A 15092-nucleotide genomic window follows, 5' to 3' on the forward strand; every position below is an offset into this window, starting at 1 on the left:
CAAATCCATTGTGGTGGTGTATAGAGCCCAAAATATGAGAACTGTGTCGATGTCCCAACATTTATGGACCTGACTGTATATGTATGCAGAGGGGTTGTGACATATAACATCGCTAATCTAAGAAAATACACATTTATCCCACAGACCTTTTGGTTTAATACTAATAACTCTTGCTATTATTAACGGGAGGTACTCGATATACCGGTTGTCGGGATCCTGGCGCTCAGCATACCTGCGCCTGGATCCCGACCGCCAGGATACCACAACTATTCTCCCTCTTGGGGTGTCCACCTCACCCCTGGAGGGAGAATAAATAGCCGTGCCCACAAGGGGCTCTTTTGCGCTCCCTCAGCTGCCGGCATTCCAGAGGTCAGGATCCCGACGCCAGTATGCTGGGCGCCGGGATCCCGACAGCTGGCGAAATCGTAGTACACCCTTATTAACTACCTAGCTAAATAGTCTATGAAATAATGGTTCCTCACACAGACAGATTGATGTTTTGGAATAGCTGTAATTTGGCTTTATCATACAGTAAGATATTTTTACTTCTCCGTACACATGAGATACACATAACATCTACTACTGATAAAAGCTTAAATGGTCATAACAGAACATACCTGACACAAAAGTAAAGCACAACTGGACCAGACTTTTTAGGGAAATCATGTTCAAGTACTCTTCTGTCCAACTGTAACCAGTTCAAGTGTCCCCTGTCAAAGACAATAACGTCATGTTATTTTGTAAGCAATTGCATTAACACAGTATGAATCAAAATGCATGCCCCCCTTTTTCTAAATACTTCATTCTCTGTAAAAAGTATACACGTTTGTACAACATTCTGTATTTATAATTGAAGGCTAAAACAATAATCTTTGTACTTTCATATTAATTTAATTGAGCTGAACACAAAAGCTTAATTCATTGTGTGAAAATGGTTGTACCTGTGTACACTGCAGATGTAAACATGGCTCCCACAAGCCCTCTGTTATTTGGAAGTCTGACCTGTCTCTTCTGTCTGATTGGTACATTTAATATGATTAATTGCAGATTTCCTACCAGAACAACTGTTACCTGTGACACAGGTACAGTTGCGCTCATAAGTTTACATACCCCAGCAGAATTTGTGATTTTTCTGGCCATTTGTCAGAGAATATGAATGATAACTCACAAACTTTTATTTCACTCATGGTTAGTGATTGAGTGAAGCCAATTATTGTCAAACAACTGTGTTTACTCTTTTTAAATCATAATGACAACAAAAACTACCCAAATGACCCTGATCAAAAGTTTACATACCCTGGAGATTTTGGCCTGATAACATGCACACAAGTTGACACAAACGGGTTTGAATGGCTACTAAAAGTAACCATCCTCACCTGTGATCTGTTTGCTTGTAATCAGTGTGTGTGTATAAAAGGTCAGTGAGTTTCTGGACTCCTGAAAGACCCTTGCATCTTTCATCCAGTGCTGCACTGACGTGTCTGGATTCTGAGTCTTGGGGAAAGCAAAATAATTGTCAAAGGATCTGCGGGAAAAGGTAATTGAACTGTATAAAACAGGAAAGGGATATAAAAAGATATCCAAGCAATTGAGAATGCCAATCAGCAGTGTTCAAACTCTAATTAAGAAGTGGAAAATGTGGGATTCTGTGGAAACTAGTAATGAGTGGTTCGGTTCCTCGGGATCCGAACCCCCCCGAACTTCACCCATTTTACACGGTTCCGAGGCAGACTCGAATCTTCCCGCCTTGCTCAGTTAACCCGAGCGCGCCCGAACGTCATCATCCCGCTGTCGGATTCTCGCGAGATTCGTATTCTATATAAGGAGCCGCGCGTCGCCGTCATTTTCACTCGTGCTTTGGAGATGATAGCGAGAGGACGTGGCTGCGTTCTCTCAGTTTCTGTGTTCAGTGTGCTGCAAATATCTGCTCAGTGTGCTGCAAATATCTGTGCTCAGTGTGCTTGCAAATATCTGTGCTCAGTGTGCTGAAAATATCTACGTTCTCTGCCTGAAAAATGCTCCATATCTGTGCTGCATTGTAGTATATAGTAGGAGGACAGCGCAGAATGTTGCTGTGACCACCAGTATATATATAGCAGTATGGTACAGTAGTCCACTGCTCTACCTCTGTGTCGTCAAGTATACTATGCATCCATACCTGTGCTGCATTTTAGTTGTGCGCAGTATATAGTAGGAGGGGACAGTGCAGAATGTTGCTGTGACCACCAGTATATATATAGCAGTACGGTACAGTAGTCCACTGCTCTACCTCTGTGTCATCAAGATTACTATGCATCCATACCTGTGCTGCATTTTAGTTGTGCGCAGTATATAGTAGGAGGGGACAGTGCAGAATTTTGCTGTGACCACCAGTATATATATAGCAGTACGGTACAGTAGTCCACTGCTCTACCTCTGTGTTGTCAAGTATACTATGCATCCATACCTGTGCTGCATTTTAGTTGTGCGCAGTATATAGTAGGAGGGGACAGTGCAGAATGTTGCTGTGACCACCAGTATATATATATATATATATATAGCAGTATGGTACAGTAGTCCACTGCTCTACCTCTGTGTCGTCAAGTATACTAGGCATCCATACCTGTGCTGGATTTTAGTTGTGCGCAGTATATAGTAGGAGGGGACAGTGCAGAATGTTGCTGTGACCACCAGTATATATATAGCAGTATGGTACAGTAGTCCACTGCTCTACCTCTGTGTCGTCAAGTATACTATGCATCCATACCTGTGCTGCATTTTAGTTGTGCGCAGTATATAGTAGGAGGGGACAGTGCAGAATGTTGCTGTGACCACCAGTATATATATAGCAGTACGGTACAGTAGTCCACTGCTCTACCTCTGTGTCGTCAAGTATACTATGCATCCATACCTGTGCTGCATTTTAGTTGTGCGCAGTATATAGTAGGAGGGGACAGTGCAGAATGTTGCTGTGACCACCAGTATATATATATAGCAGTACGGTACAGTAGTCCACTGCTCTACCTCTGTGTTGTCAAGTATACTACAAAAGTTCAGTAAAATGACCCAAAAATCTAAATTAAAAGCGTCTGATGAGAAACGTAAACTTGCCAATATGCCATTTACGACACGGAGTGGCAAGGAACGGCTGAGGCCCTGGCCTATGTTCATGGCTAGTGGTTCAGATTCACACGAGGATGGAAGCACTCATCCTCTCGCTAGAAAACTGCAGTGCCACTCCTAGATGGGCCAGGTGTTTGTGTCGGCCACTTGGGTCGCTTAGCTTAGCCACACAGCTACCTCATTGCACCTCTTTTTTTTCTTTGCATCATGTGCTGTTTGGGGACTATTTTTTAAATCTGCCATCCTGTCCGACACTGCAGTGCCACTCCTAGATGGGCCAGGTGTTTGTGTCGGCCACTTGGGTCGCTTAGCTTAGTCACACAGCTACCTCATTGCACCTCTTTTTTTCTTTGCATCATGTGCTGTTTGGGAACTATTTTTTAAATCTGCCATCCTGTCTGACACTGCAGTGCCACTCCTAGATGGGCCAGGTGTTTATGTTGGCCACTTGGGTCGCTTAGCTTAGCCATCCAGCGACCTTGGTGCACCTCTTTTTTTCTTTGCATCATGTGCTGTTTGGGGACTATTTATTAAATCTGCCATCCTGTCTGACACTGCAGTGCCACTCCTAAATGGGCCAGGTGTTTGTGTCGGCCACTTGGGTCACTTAGCTTAGTCATAAAGCTACCTCATTGCACCTCTTTTTTTCTTTGCATCATGTGCTGTTTGGGGACTATTTTTTAAATCTACCATCCTGTCTGACACTGCAGTGCCACTCCTAGATGGGCCAGGTGTTTGTGTCGGCCACTTGGGTCGCTTAGCTTAGCCATCCAGCGACCTCAATGCAAATGTTATGACTAAAAATAATATTGTGAGGTGTGAGGTGTTCAGAATAGACTGGAAATGAGTGGAAAGTATGGTTATTGAGGTTAATAATACTATGGGATCAAAATGACCCCCAAATTCTATGATTTAAGCTGTTTTTGAGTGGTTTTTGTAAAAAAACACCCAAATCCCACTAAAAAATTTCAGGGAGGTTTTGCCAAAACGCGTCCGAATCCAAAACACGGCCGTGGAACCGAATCCAAAACCAAAACACAAAACCCGAAAAATTTCCGGTGCACATCACTAGACTGGAAACCAAATCACGGTCAGGTAGACCAACAAAATTTCAGCCACAACTGCCAGGAAAATTGTTCGGGATGCAAAGAAAAATCCACAAATAACTTCAGCTGAAATACAGGACTCTCTGAAAAAAAGTGGTGTGGTTGTTTCAAGATGCACAATAAGGAGGCATTTGAAGAAAAATGGGCTGCATGGTCGAGTCGCCAAGAAAACCATTATTACGCAAATGCCACAAAGCATCCGGCTTACAATACTCCAAACAGCACAGAGACAAGCCTCAAAACTTCTGGAACAAAGTCATTTGGAGTGATGAGACCAAAATTGAACTTTTTGGCCACAACCATAAACGTTACATTTGGAGAGGATTCAACAAGGCCTATTATGAAAGGTACACCATTCCTACTGTGAAACACGGAGGCGGATCGATGATGTTTTGAGGATGTGTGAGCTACAAAGGCACTGGAAACTTGGTCAAAATTGATGGCAAGATGAATGCAGCATGTTATCAGAAAATACTGGAGGAAAATTTGCACGCATCAGCCCGGAAGCTGCGCATGGGACGTACTTGGACGTTCCAACATGACAATGATCCAAAACACAAGGCCAAGTCGACCTGTCATTGGCTACAGCAGAATAAAGTGAAGGTTCTGGAGTGGCCATCTCAGTCTCCTGACCTTAATATCATTGAGCCACTCTGGGGAGATCTCAAACGTGCAGTTCATGCAAGACAGCCCAATAATTTACAGGAACTGGAGGCTTTTTGCCAAGAAGAATGGGCAGCTTTACCATCTGAGAAAATAAAGAGCCTCATCCACAACTACCACAAAAGACTTCAAGCTGTCATTGATGTTAAAGGGGGCAATACACAGTATTAAGAACTGGGGTATGTAAACTTTTGATCAGGGTCATTTGGGTAGTTTCTGTTGTCATGATTTAAAAAGAGTAAACACAGTTGTTTGACAATAAATGGCTTCACCCAACCACTAACCATGAGTGAAAGAAAAGTTTGAGAGTTATTCATATTCTCTGACAAATGGCCAGAAAATCACAAATTCTGCTAGGGTATGTAAACTTATGAGCACAACTGTATAACTTGCAGACAGACAGGTGAATAGATTTAGCAATGCTTTGAGTCTGCTCCCACTAACATTGCAATTATTGCCTTTTTTAGCATTCTTAATTAGCCATTTAGAGTTATATTAATAGCTTTGTCCTCTAATTTCATCATTATCATCATCATTATTATTATTAACACTTCTTGTGAACTCTCTAAACCATGGGAATCACAGGTAGGCATATTAGATAAAACACTAATTACATTTGTTTCCACAGTAACATTTTGCATACTTATTTGCTGCTATATATACTTCCCTAGGTAATATAAACTTCATCACGTGCGTAACATGTGCATGTTAATAGTATGAAATTTACAGCAATTAACGTCTTTAACTAGGAATTAAATAAATATACCTTTAATAATTGCAAGGCTTGGTAATGACGCCTGATTTACACTGTGAGACTATTTATTTTAATTTTAGCACCGTAGCCCCTCAAGAAGGTAATGATAATGTCGATTATCTTACAGGAAAGAAAGCTATACCTTATACACACTTAGAATACACTTTACCATGGAGCCGCTGCGGCCGCTAAACTTAGTACACACGCTACGTACTTTATACACTGTTTGCGTACGGAGTCCCGTATCACTGTACGGACTTAGCATACAAACGCCGCGCTGGGGGTACAAAGTACACACAGCGCGCACACACCCAGAGATACACTTTAATCCTTCACAGTAATGCAATGCAATGATAAAACACTTTAAACCTTAGCAGGGCAATGAAGACACGACACCAATTGTGATTTAACCGCTGGGTTCCGACACCATAGTGGATTATTGCTGAAAGGGGGTTACAATACAAATAATACAATACAATATAACAGAGTAAATGGCTACATTCAATGGTACATACTTGAGTAGATTCGCTTGCGCTTCCCGCCCCGGTCCTCGGTCATCAAATAGATAACTTTGTGAGTCTTGTGATGTACCAGGCCAGAAGCAGGCTCTCTTTATACAATTCTTTTAAAAGCAATACAATAGATACTGTAATCTCTTTGTCCATTGGACACAGGAATGCACTTTTACAGTACAGGAGAGGTCATAGGTCGGTTTGAATAGGTAGGCGATGTCTTTCCCAACTGCTCTTGTGGGTGGTCTCCTCTGGATTCCCGCCGCATACATAATGTACAGTAAATACAGTTTATATCTATATTCTGCTTCTGCACATAACTATCCGCAGGAACATGCGATCTTCCTCAAACCAACACCGGAATGTTACCCTTAAAATACCCTACAGCTGGATACCAAACACCACCTTATGACCTTGTTCTGTCCCCTCCTATTCTGTAAAGGTGAATCCCTTTGTTCTGAAACCATTTAAACTGTTGTTTATTTCATATGTGGTGCAGGGGGACTATGTGTACATTGTGCACTATTTGGATTAAATATGTAATGTGTTTTGATAGCTCTCCATGCGTTCACAAACTCTACCGTAAATACCCATACCACGCGCTGATGCGCAGGACCGCGGGAGCGACCATACGCAAATTGCGGATATGTGCACGCACGGCAGAACAAGTACACGCGCAGAGGCTATCTGTGTGTGGTTTGTACGTGATGTGTGTACTGCAATATTTTTCGACTTTGACAGTTCACCCTTTGGCAGTCACCAATAACTGCCACTATCTAATCACTAAACAGAAAAATATCTACACAATATCTACAGAAGTTTGGATAGTCGGGAGAGAGGGGTAGGTAGGAAATGTATGACCTAGTGGGATAGTAAAAAGCATGTATGTATGTATCCGTGTCTGAAGGGCATGTATCATCGTGCCGTATATGTTCTAAATAAGCTTTGAGGTATTGCGAAGTATATGTTAAATCCTTCTCATCCCGTACTAAGGGTCTGTAAATGGGCCAACAAACACTACCGAGCTCTTGTCGGATTGTTCCAACAAATGGGGTGCACATTTAGTTGATGATACACGGAGGGGAGACATATGTGAGTGCTAGTATATGTGGATATCACCTGTCGACTATGTTTGCTATTAACTGGAGGTTGCAGAGATGAAGATAAGACACATATCTAAAATACATTCACATAAACATTTTGGGTAGGGCAGATGTCTTTTCCGGATGGATGTATCTGGGCAGAGGGGGAAACACAAGAGAAACGGGTGTAAAAAACAGGCCATGAAATTCATTTACAATCCTTATCATAACACTGTCTCTATGGATGGGTCATAAATTAAATCTGCTGCTATAACAGCGCCCTTGCTCCTTAGACTCATCAATTATGTGCCGTGCTTGCGCCGCGTCAGTATTCGAACACACCTAAATATCAACCCAATAATTATGACGACTCCCAGGATACAAAGGAGAAACTTCCCTACACTCATAAAAACATTTTGAGCCCACTCTCCTAAACCTGAGAACCAGTTTCGTGGGTTCAACCATGAGACCCAGCCGGTCAGTTCATTACTCACAGTCACCAAGGTAAGGTTGTGTTTCCTCCTGAACTCCCACTTCAACTGTAAGATATCGTCCATCTTTTGATCGATAATCTCCGTTGGGTCATCAGTGCTGTTTGTAATATACGTACAGCACTTCACCCCATATTGAGTTGCCAGAGTAACACAGTACCCACTTGTCACGGCTGTGATATAATTCAGGACCATCCTGTGCTGAATCAGTTCCTTCTTGTAAGCTTGTAACTCCCTTCCTGTATACCTGAAGGTGTCGTCATACATCTCAGTGATATTATCTATCAAGTTCGCTAGCGCATGGATATACCTATAATTTATAATTCCTCTGGCAGTACGGGTGATGTCTAATGCGAGAAGGAATTGAATCCCGGTGGATTCGTGGATCAAATCAGAGGCTGCGTGCTCTGTCCTATCTATGAGGTGTCTCTTGACGATGTGTTCATAGTGAGTATGAGTATAAGGAGCCTGAGCACTGCGGTGAACGTCTTTGATTTTATCATGGGTTATGGTCATGACCTCTGGCAGTACTCTCCCAATATAACACAATCCCTCTGAGCTCGGGGCAAGCCACTTGTACGCCTTCCTCCCACATATGAAATAGGCATCATCTGGGAGAACATCGGGGACAAAATATAACATCACCATATTACAAACTTTCCAAGTAAAGAAACCCATCCCTAGTTCTCCCATCTGCTCAGTACAAGTATCGGGCTGGATGATATGAGCACAATACCCTGGCGATACTTTTCCAACCCACATGGTCTTGCTTCCACGAGTATACCTATACCGAAAATACCTCCCACTGTAGGCTATTTGGCGTACAAGTTCAGAGTCTATGGGTATCCTATCAGCTCTGTGTGAAAAGGTCGTTGTCTGGTTATTCCACGTCACTTCCCAATTTCCCGGTTTTCGGTAATTGGAAATATTAAAACATAATAAGGATCTATCTACATGATACTGGTGGAGCTTCAAACTAGGGGGCCTAGAAATATTGAATTTCTTGTCCACCGGTCTCCCACCCCGTAATTTGAGTACCTCATCTATTGCTAAAGGGTATGGTACTAATCCTGACTTGCTCTGACCTTGAGGTACCTGTGAGCACACCCAGCATTCTGTCTGGTTTAAGACCTTACTCACTAGTGAGTGGTAATCACTCAACGGATGCCGGTCCATGTCGATATTAAGGTTGGACTGACATCTCTGGATGCACCCATCCTCAACTATATTCTCACAATTCCTACAAATACAATATTCATCAGACAATAACCCCTCACAGTGCCTCCGAGCTCCTTGACTACCAGAGCGCTTACTGATGCCAGCCTTTACCAAAATGATGTGCTGATCCTGAGATCCTACAAATTCGTACTTGCCATCAGAACCCATTCCAGATCCCTGCTCGACCTCTCTGGGACCCTCACCAAAACAAACTGTCCTTATCAAAACTAGAATTACTAACAGAACCCGAAACGCAGTCTCTTGTAATCGATCCATTTCGTTAGGGGAAAGGAGGAAAATAAGAAGGAGAAAAGAAAGGAAAAATGTAGGGAGAGGTGAAAAAAGAAAGTGGTACGACAACCGTTCTAGCTCTTGTTACTCTCTGTGCTCAGATGCCTTTCAACAGTCCTGCCTCTCATCTTTCCCGGAACAAACACTCCAGTGATACGAGATTCTCTACACTCTGCTCTTTGTCACGAGTTCTCTCCGGGTCAGCGACCTTCTTGCAGTGGGACGAGTGGATCCACGTCTCTCTTTCGGCGACTTTCAATGCTGTTGTGCTGGTTAACAAGACTTGATATGGTACTTCCCACCTGTCTAAGAGGCAACCTGAGCGTAAGAAATTTCGAATCATCACATAATCCCCAGGTTCAATGTCATGACAATTACTGTTCGGCAGGTCAGGAATCACCAGCTTTAAATTTCTTTGTTGATTTCTCAGCTGCTGGCTCATCGCAACCAAATATTTCACAGTCACTTCATTATTACATTTCAAATCATCCTGGGGGTCTATCATTACATGAGGTTGTCGACCAAAAAGGATTTCAAAGGGTGATAGGTTAAGGGGAGACCTGGGAGTGGTTCTGATGCTGTACAACACTAGTGGCAAAGCTTCTGGCCACGACAATCCAGTTTCAACCATTAATTTGCTCAGCTTGTTCTTAATAGTGCTATTCACTCTCTCCACCTTTGCACGTGCCTGTGGACAGTACGGAGTATGCAGCTTGCTATTAATTCCCATCAGTTTGCACATAACCTGAAAGACTTCACCTGTAAAATGGGTACCCCTATCACTTTCAATTATTCTAGGGATACCATATCTACACACAAATTCCTGCACAATTTTCTTTGCAGTGAACGTAGCGGTATTTGTGGCAGCAGGGAACGCTTCTACCCAATTTGAAAATACGTCAATACAAACTAACACATATTTTAAATTCCTACAGGGTGGTAACTGTATGAAATCGATTTGTATTACCTGAAAAGGACCGTCTGTCGGAGGGATATGGGATGGCTCTGTTGGTATTGACTTTCCAATATTCTTCCTCAAGCAAGTAAAACATGTCATTGCTCTCTTACCTGCATGAGAAGAGAATCCTGGCGCACACCAGTAGGCTCTCACCAGCTTACACATACCCTCTTTACCCAGATGAGTCAGACCATGTGCCGCCTCAGCTAAGCTTGGAAGATATGCTCTGGGGGCTACTGGCTTACCTTGTCCACCTGTCCACAGTCCCGAGGGTTCCTGGCCATATCCCTTTGACCTCCAGACTGCCCTTTCCTGTGAAGAACACAAATCTTGCATTTCAATTAATTGTTGTGTATTGATCGTGTTAAATGTCATCAGTGATGTGATGTTCATTTGTATGGGGGTGCTGGCTGCTGATTTAGCAGCTTCGTCTGCCCGGCTGTTACCAAGTGAAATTGGGTCTTGGTTGCAAGTATGTGCTTTACACTTGATAACAGCCACTCTGTCTGGTTCCTGTATCGCTGTTAGGAGCCTTTTTATGTGGGACGCATGCGCTACAGGTGTGCCAGTTTCCGTCATGAAATTTCTGAGGCGCCATAGGGCCCCGAAATCATGTACCACTCCAAAGGCATACCTAGAATCTGTGTATATATTAGCTGACTTACCCTTGGCCAATTCACACGCTCTGGTTAGGGCGACCAACTCAGCAACTTGTGCTGAGTGCGGTGGGCCCAGGGTCTCAGCTTCTATGATACCTCTGTCGTCTACAACTGCGTATCCAGTACACAGGTCTCCCGAGTCCGTCTGTCTGTGGCAACTACCGTCAGTGTAAAAGGTAAAATCTACGCCTTCCAGTGGGTTGTCACTAATGTCAGGTCTCGCAGTGAAAGTCTGATTCAGGTATTCCATACAGTCATGCATATCAGTGTCTGCACTAAATCCTCCTTCACCATCATTCTCATCCTCCACCCTTTGTGCCTGTCCAGGCACACTTGGCAAGTAAGTTGCAGAATTTAGTGCGCTGCATCTCTTAATGTTGATGTTTACAGGGGCCATCAGTGATAATTCCCACCTTGGAAACCGCGTGGATGAGACCTGTCTGGTTTGGGCGGAGTTCAGTAAGGCTGATACAGCATGAGGTGTATGGATGGTCAGGTTGTGTCCTAACACTACGTCTTCGCTTTTACTTACTAGCAAAGCTATCGCTGCAACACTTCGCAAGCATGTGGGGAGAGACCGCGCTACGGTGTCCAACTGTGCACTGTAGTAAGCTACCAGCCTGCTGGCATCACCATGTCTCTGGGTTAAAACTCTTGCTGCGCACCCTGCACTTTCTGTACCGTATAATTCAAAGGGCTTTCCATAATCTGGCATACCTAATGCAGGTGCCTGTGATAGGCACTGTTTGAGTCTCTCAAATGCCAGTTCGGACTCATCTGTGTGCGAGATCCGATCTGGTTTGTTCGAAGAGACCATCTCTTGCAAAGGTAAAGCCAGTATGGAGAACCCTGGGATCCAGTTTCGGCAGTACCCACACATTCCAAGGAAAGTGCGGATCTGTTGCTGCGTTTTTGGCAGAGTCATGTTGTGAATCGCCTGTATTCTATCAGCGGTGAGGTGTCTAAGTCCTTGAGTCAAGCAATGTCCCAAATATTTTACCCTGGTCCGGCACAACTGCAACTTATCCTTTGAAACCTTGTGTCCCGTTTGGGAAAGATGAAACAGAAGCTGTTTCGTGTCTTTCAAGGACGATTCGAGTGAGTCAGAACACAACAATAAGTCATCGACATACTGTATTAGTACTGATCCACTCTCAGGTTCAAAGGATTGTAAACAGTCATGCAAAGCCTGGGAGAAAATACTTGGGCTGTCAATGAAACCTTGGGGGAGACGAGTCCAGGTGTACTGTACTCCCCTGTATGTAAATGCAAAGAGGTATTGGCTGTCAGGGTGCAGAGGGACAGAAATGAAAGCAGAACAGAGGTCAATAACAGTGAAAAATTTCGCAGTAGGGGGAATTTGCATGAGGATGACAGCTGGATTGGGCACTACGGGGAATTGACTCTCAACTATCTTGTTTATCCCCCTTAAATCCTGCACTAGCCTGTAACCCACTCTTTTTCACAGGGAAGATGGGACTATTGGCAGTGCTGGACGTCCTGACTAGGATGCCCTGTTGTAGCAACCGCTCTATGACGGGGTACACTCCTAATTCTACCTCTGGCTTCAGAGGATACTGAGGGATTTTTGGAGCTATCCTACCATCATTTACTTGCACTACTACTGGAGCTACATTCGCCATTAATCCAGTGTCTTGTCCATCTTTGGTCCAAAGGGAACCCGGTATTTGTGAGATAATTTCCTCTACCTTTGATTGACACTTGTCTATAACAGCAGAGTGCGACATTAGCCTTTGAAGGGTGTCTAATATATCTTTCCCTTCTTGAACGTGATTCTCTGGTATATCCAAGAAGACACCCTCAGGAGTACAATATATGACACACCGCATTTTACACAATAAATCTCTGCCGAGCAGATTAGTCGGAGCCGATGCACCCAGCAGAAAAGAGTGTTTGGTCTGCAGGGGCCCTATCGTAATCTCTGCCGGTCTACTCAAAGGGTAGTGTTGCACCGTTCCTGTTACTCCCATTGCCGAAATAGTTTTACCCGTGGTTTTTATACCTACAGTCGAATTTAGCACTGACCTGGCCGCCCCTGTATCTACAAGAAAAGGTAATGGTACACCAGCTACATCAACCGTGACCTCAGGTTCACTACCAAGGCTAGCAATCAACTTCACTGGCTGCAGACTACAGGTGTGGCCCAACCCCTATTGTATAATGGGACCCTCCCGCAGCGCATTGGCAGCTACGATATGTGCCTCCTTCAACCCGTCCATTAATTCTGAAACAGCTACCTCCCTGTGATGTACATTGTCTCTAATGTCCTCGATCCCAGTGTATCTAGCCATTTCCTGCAGTGCTCGATGGAAATATTCGGATGCTGTTTCACCTTCCTTTTGTCTTATGGAAAAGATTTTATTCCATTTAACAACAGTAGGGAAATATATTCCTAATTGCAGATTGATTTGTCGTACATTCTCCTGAGTGTACTCATCAGTGAGAGGTACTTCTGCGTCTAAGTTGCAATCAGTTATAAATTTCGCGGGGTCAATATTTGAGGGTAAACATACCCATAGCACTGTTCGCCAATCTTTGTTTGTGGGTTCTGTGGCATTACCTAATTCTTTAATGAACCTCTGGCATGCGACTAGATCTTTTCTGGGATCGGGAAATTCTGACATAATTGACCTTAATTCTGTCCGGGACCAGGGACAATGCATGGCAATGTTCCTGACGGAAGTTACTCCCTGAGCGTCAGTCTTCCCATTGGGGACTGCGATCACCCTGACAGGATTTAATTCAATTACATCATTTTGATTTGACTCTACAATGTGAGGTGCTATGGTTTCTGCATAATGTACGGTACCGTACTTACCTGTGGACACGACCTCACTTATCCCTCCACTAGGGGGCCTGACTACTGCTCTTTCTGGTTGGGCCATGCCCACCTGAGTGTCTTGTATGGTGGCTGCTAGAGAGTGCCGATATCGTGCTGGACTCATCCTCTTGTTCGCAGTCCTGGGGAAAATTTAAAACAGGGTACAACTGGCAAGGGTTAGCGTTAGTACATTTTGCAATTACACTTCTATTCTGTACCAATGTATCATTGCCTGTAGCCATTTTCTCCCCAACAATATATGGTGGTGGTGGTGCGGTCGCCATTGTTTTCCCGCTAGGTTTGGAACATGCTGCGCGAGCTAATTCCCTTTGCATATCCCCCTCCTGTTGCCACAAATTTAAACAATCTGTATGTTTAATCCTTCATTTCTTGGATTTTATCAGACAAATCCTTAACCTTAAGTTCTGTAATACCTCTGGTTCAAAGCTGCCCACCCTAGGGAATGGTTCCCTATCATTGTTAGTCATACATATCCACTCACTGCATAAGACTTCTGTGTGTGAACCATATTTTTCACACATGATAAACCTTGCTGAGCCTTTTGGCTATAATTCTGCCTGAACCCTGTCTAAACGTCTCTAACTTGAGCAACTGGCTCCCATATTTGTGGGTCTCTTCTAATATCTTTAAAAAAATTCCCACAAACACCAAAATACTCAATATAAGTAGACGGTGGAAGTATACCTGAGCGCCTTCCACTCGCTCTCACCCATGCTGGCCAATACAACGATACACTGTTGATAGCGGATCGCAATGCACCCAATTTAGGGCTCCTATCAGACCTTACACCGTAATTTCTTTTGGTGGAAGTTCTGTTTGGAATATTTTCCTGAGAGAGGCAGTGAAAATTTCCTTTTCGATATCTTTCAACTGGAATTGTTTGTAGAGTGAAAAACAGAGAAATTAGATAACTATCTTTCACCCTTTCCAGTGAAGCCCACCAGGGAGATTTCCCGAAGTTATCAAAGAAAAACCCCTTTGTCTATACAATCACGTCTGCGTATGCTCTTCCACAGCGCATATGACACAATAATATCACGTTGCTCTGTGCTGAACAAACGGACATGTGATGCAATAGTACAGCCTATAGATACTAGTTATCTATATGCCCTACGATTGCTGTAGACCACCTAGACCACTCAGAGTTGTATGGGATACCACTCAGTCCACTAAGACCACCTAGTTAATAATGCAGGGTTGCGAACCCTACGCCACCGGGCCTCTACTAACCCAGTGTGTCCACTTAGACCACTTAGTTCTTGGGTTCAGTATCCACTCACTCCTGCATTCGCTCACTCAAATACACGTTATTTTTCTTTTCTGTACAGAAAATTAGGATTCATTCAAGTTGGCAGCTTTACCCCCAGAGGCAATTTAAAAAAAAAAATATTTA

At 43.7% G+C, this 15092-nt stretch overlaps 1 protein-coding gene across 6 annotated transcripts in view; it reads right to left on the minus strand.

The window, feature by feature from the left end:
* The window catches only part of FRMD4A (FERM domain containing 4A), a 751780-nt gene that overhangs the window by 275622 nt on the left and 461066 nt on the right, over nucleotides 1-15092 (minus strand). For all 6 annotated transcript variants that reach the window (XM_063926906.1, XM_063926905.1, XM_063926903.1 and 3 more), the window contains exon 4: nucleotides 618-710. In XM_063926906.1, coding sequence (XP_063782976.1) covers nucleotides 618-710 — 93 coding nt within the window. The remainder of the gene's footprint in view (nucleotides 1-617; nucleotides 711-15092) is intronic.

This window comes from Pseudophryne corroboree, chromosome 6 (genome assembly GCF_028390025.1).
Source record: "Pseudophryne corroboree isolate aPseCor3 chromosome 6, aPseCor3.hap2, whole genome shotgun sequence".
In the NCBI taxonomy this organism is placed as follows: Eukaryota; Metazoa; Chordata; class Amphibia; order Anura; family Myobatrachidae; genus Pseudophryne; species Pseudophryne corroboree.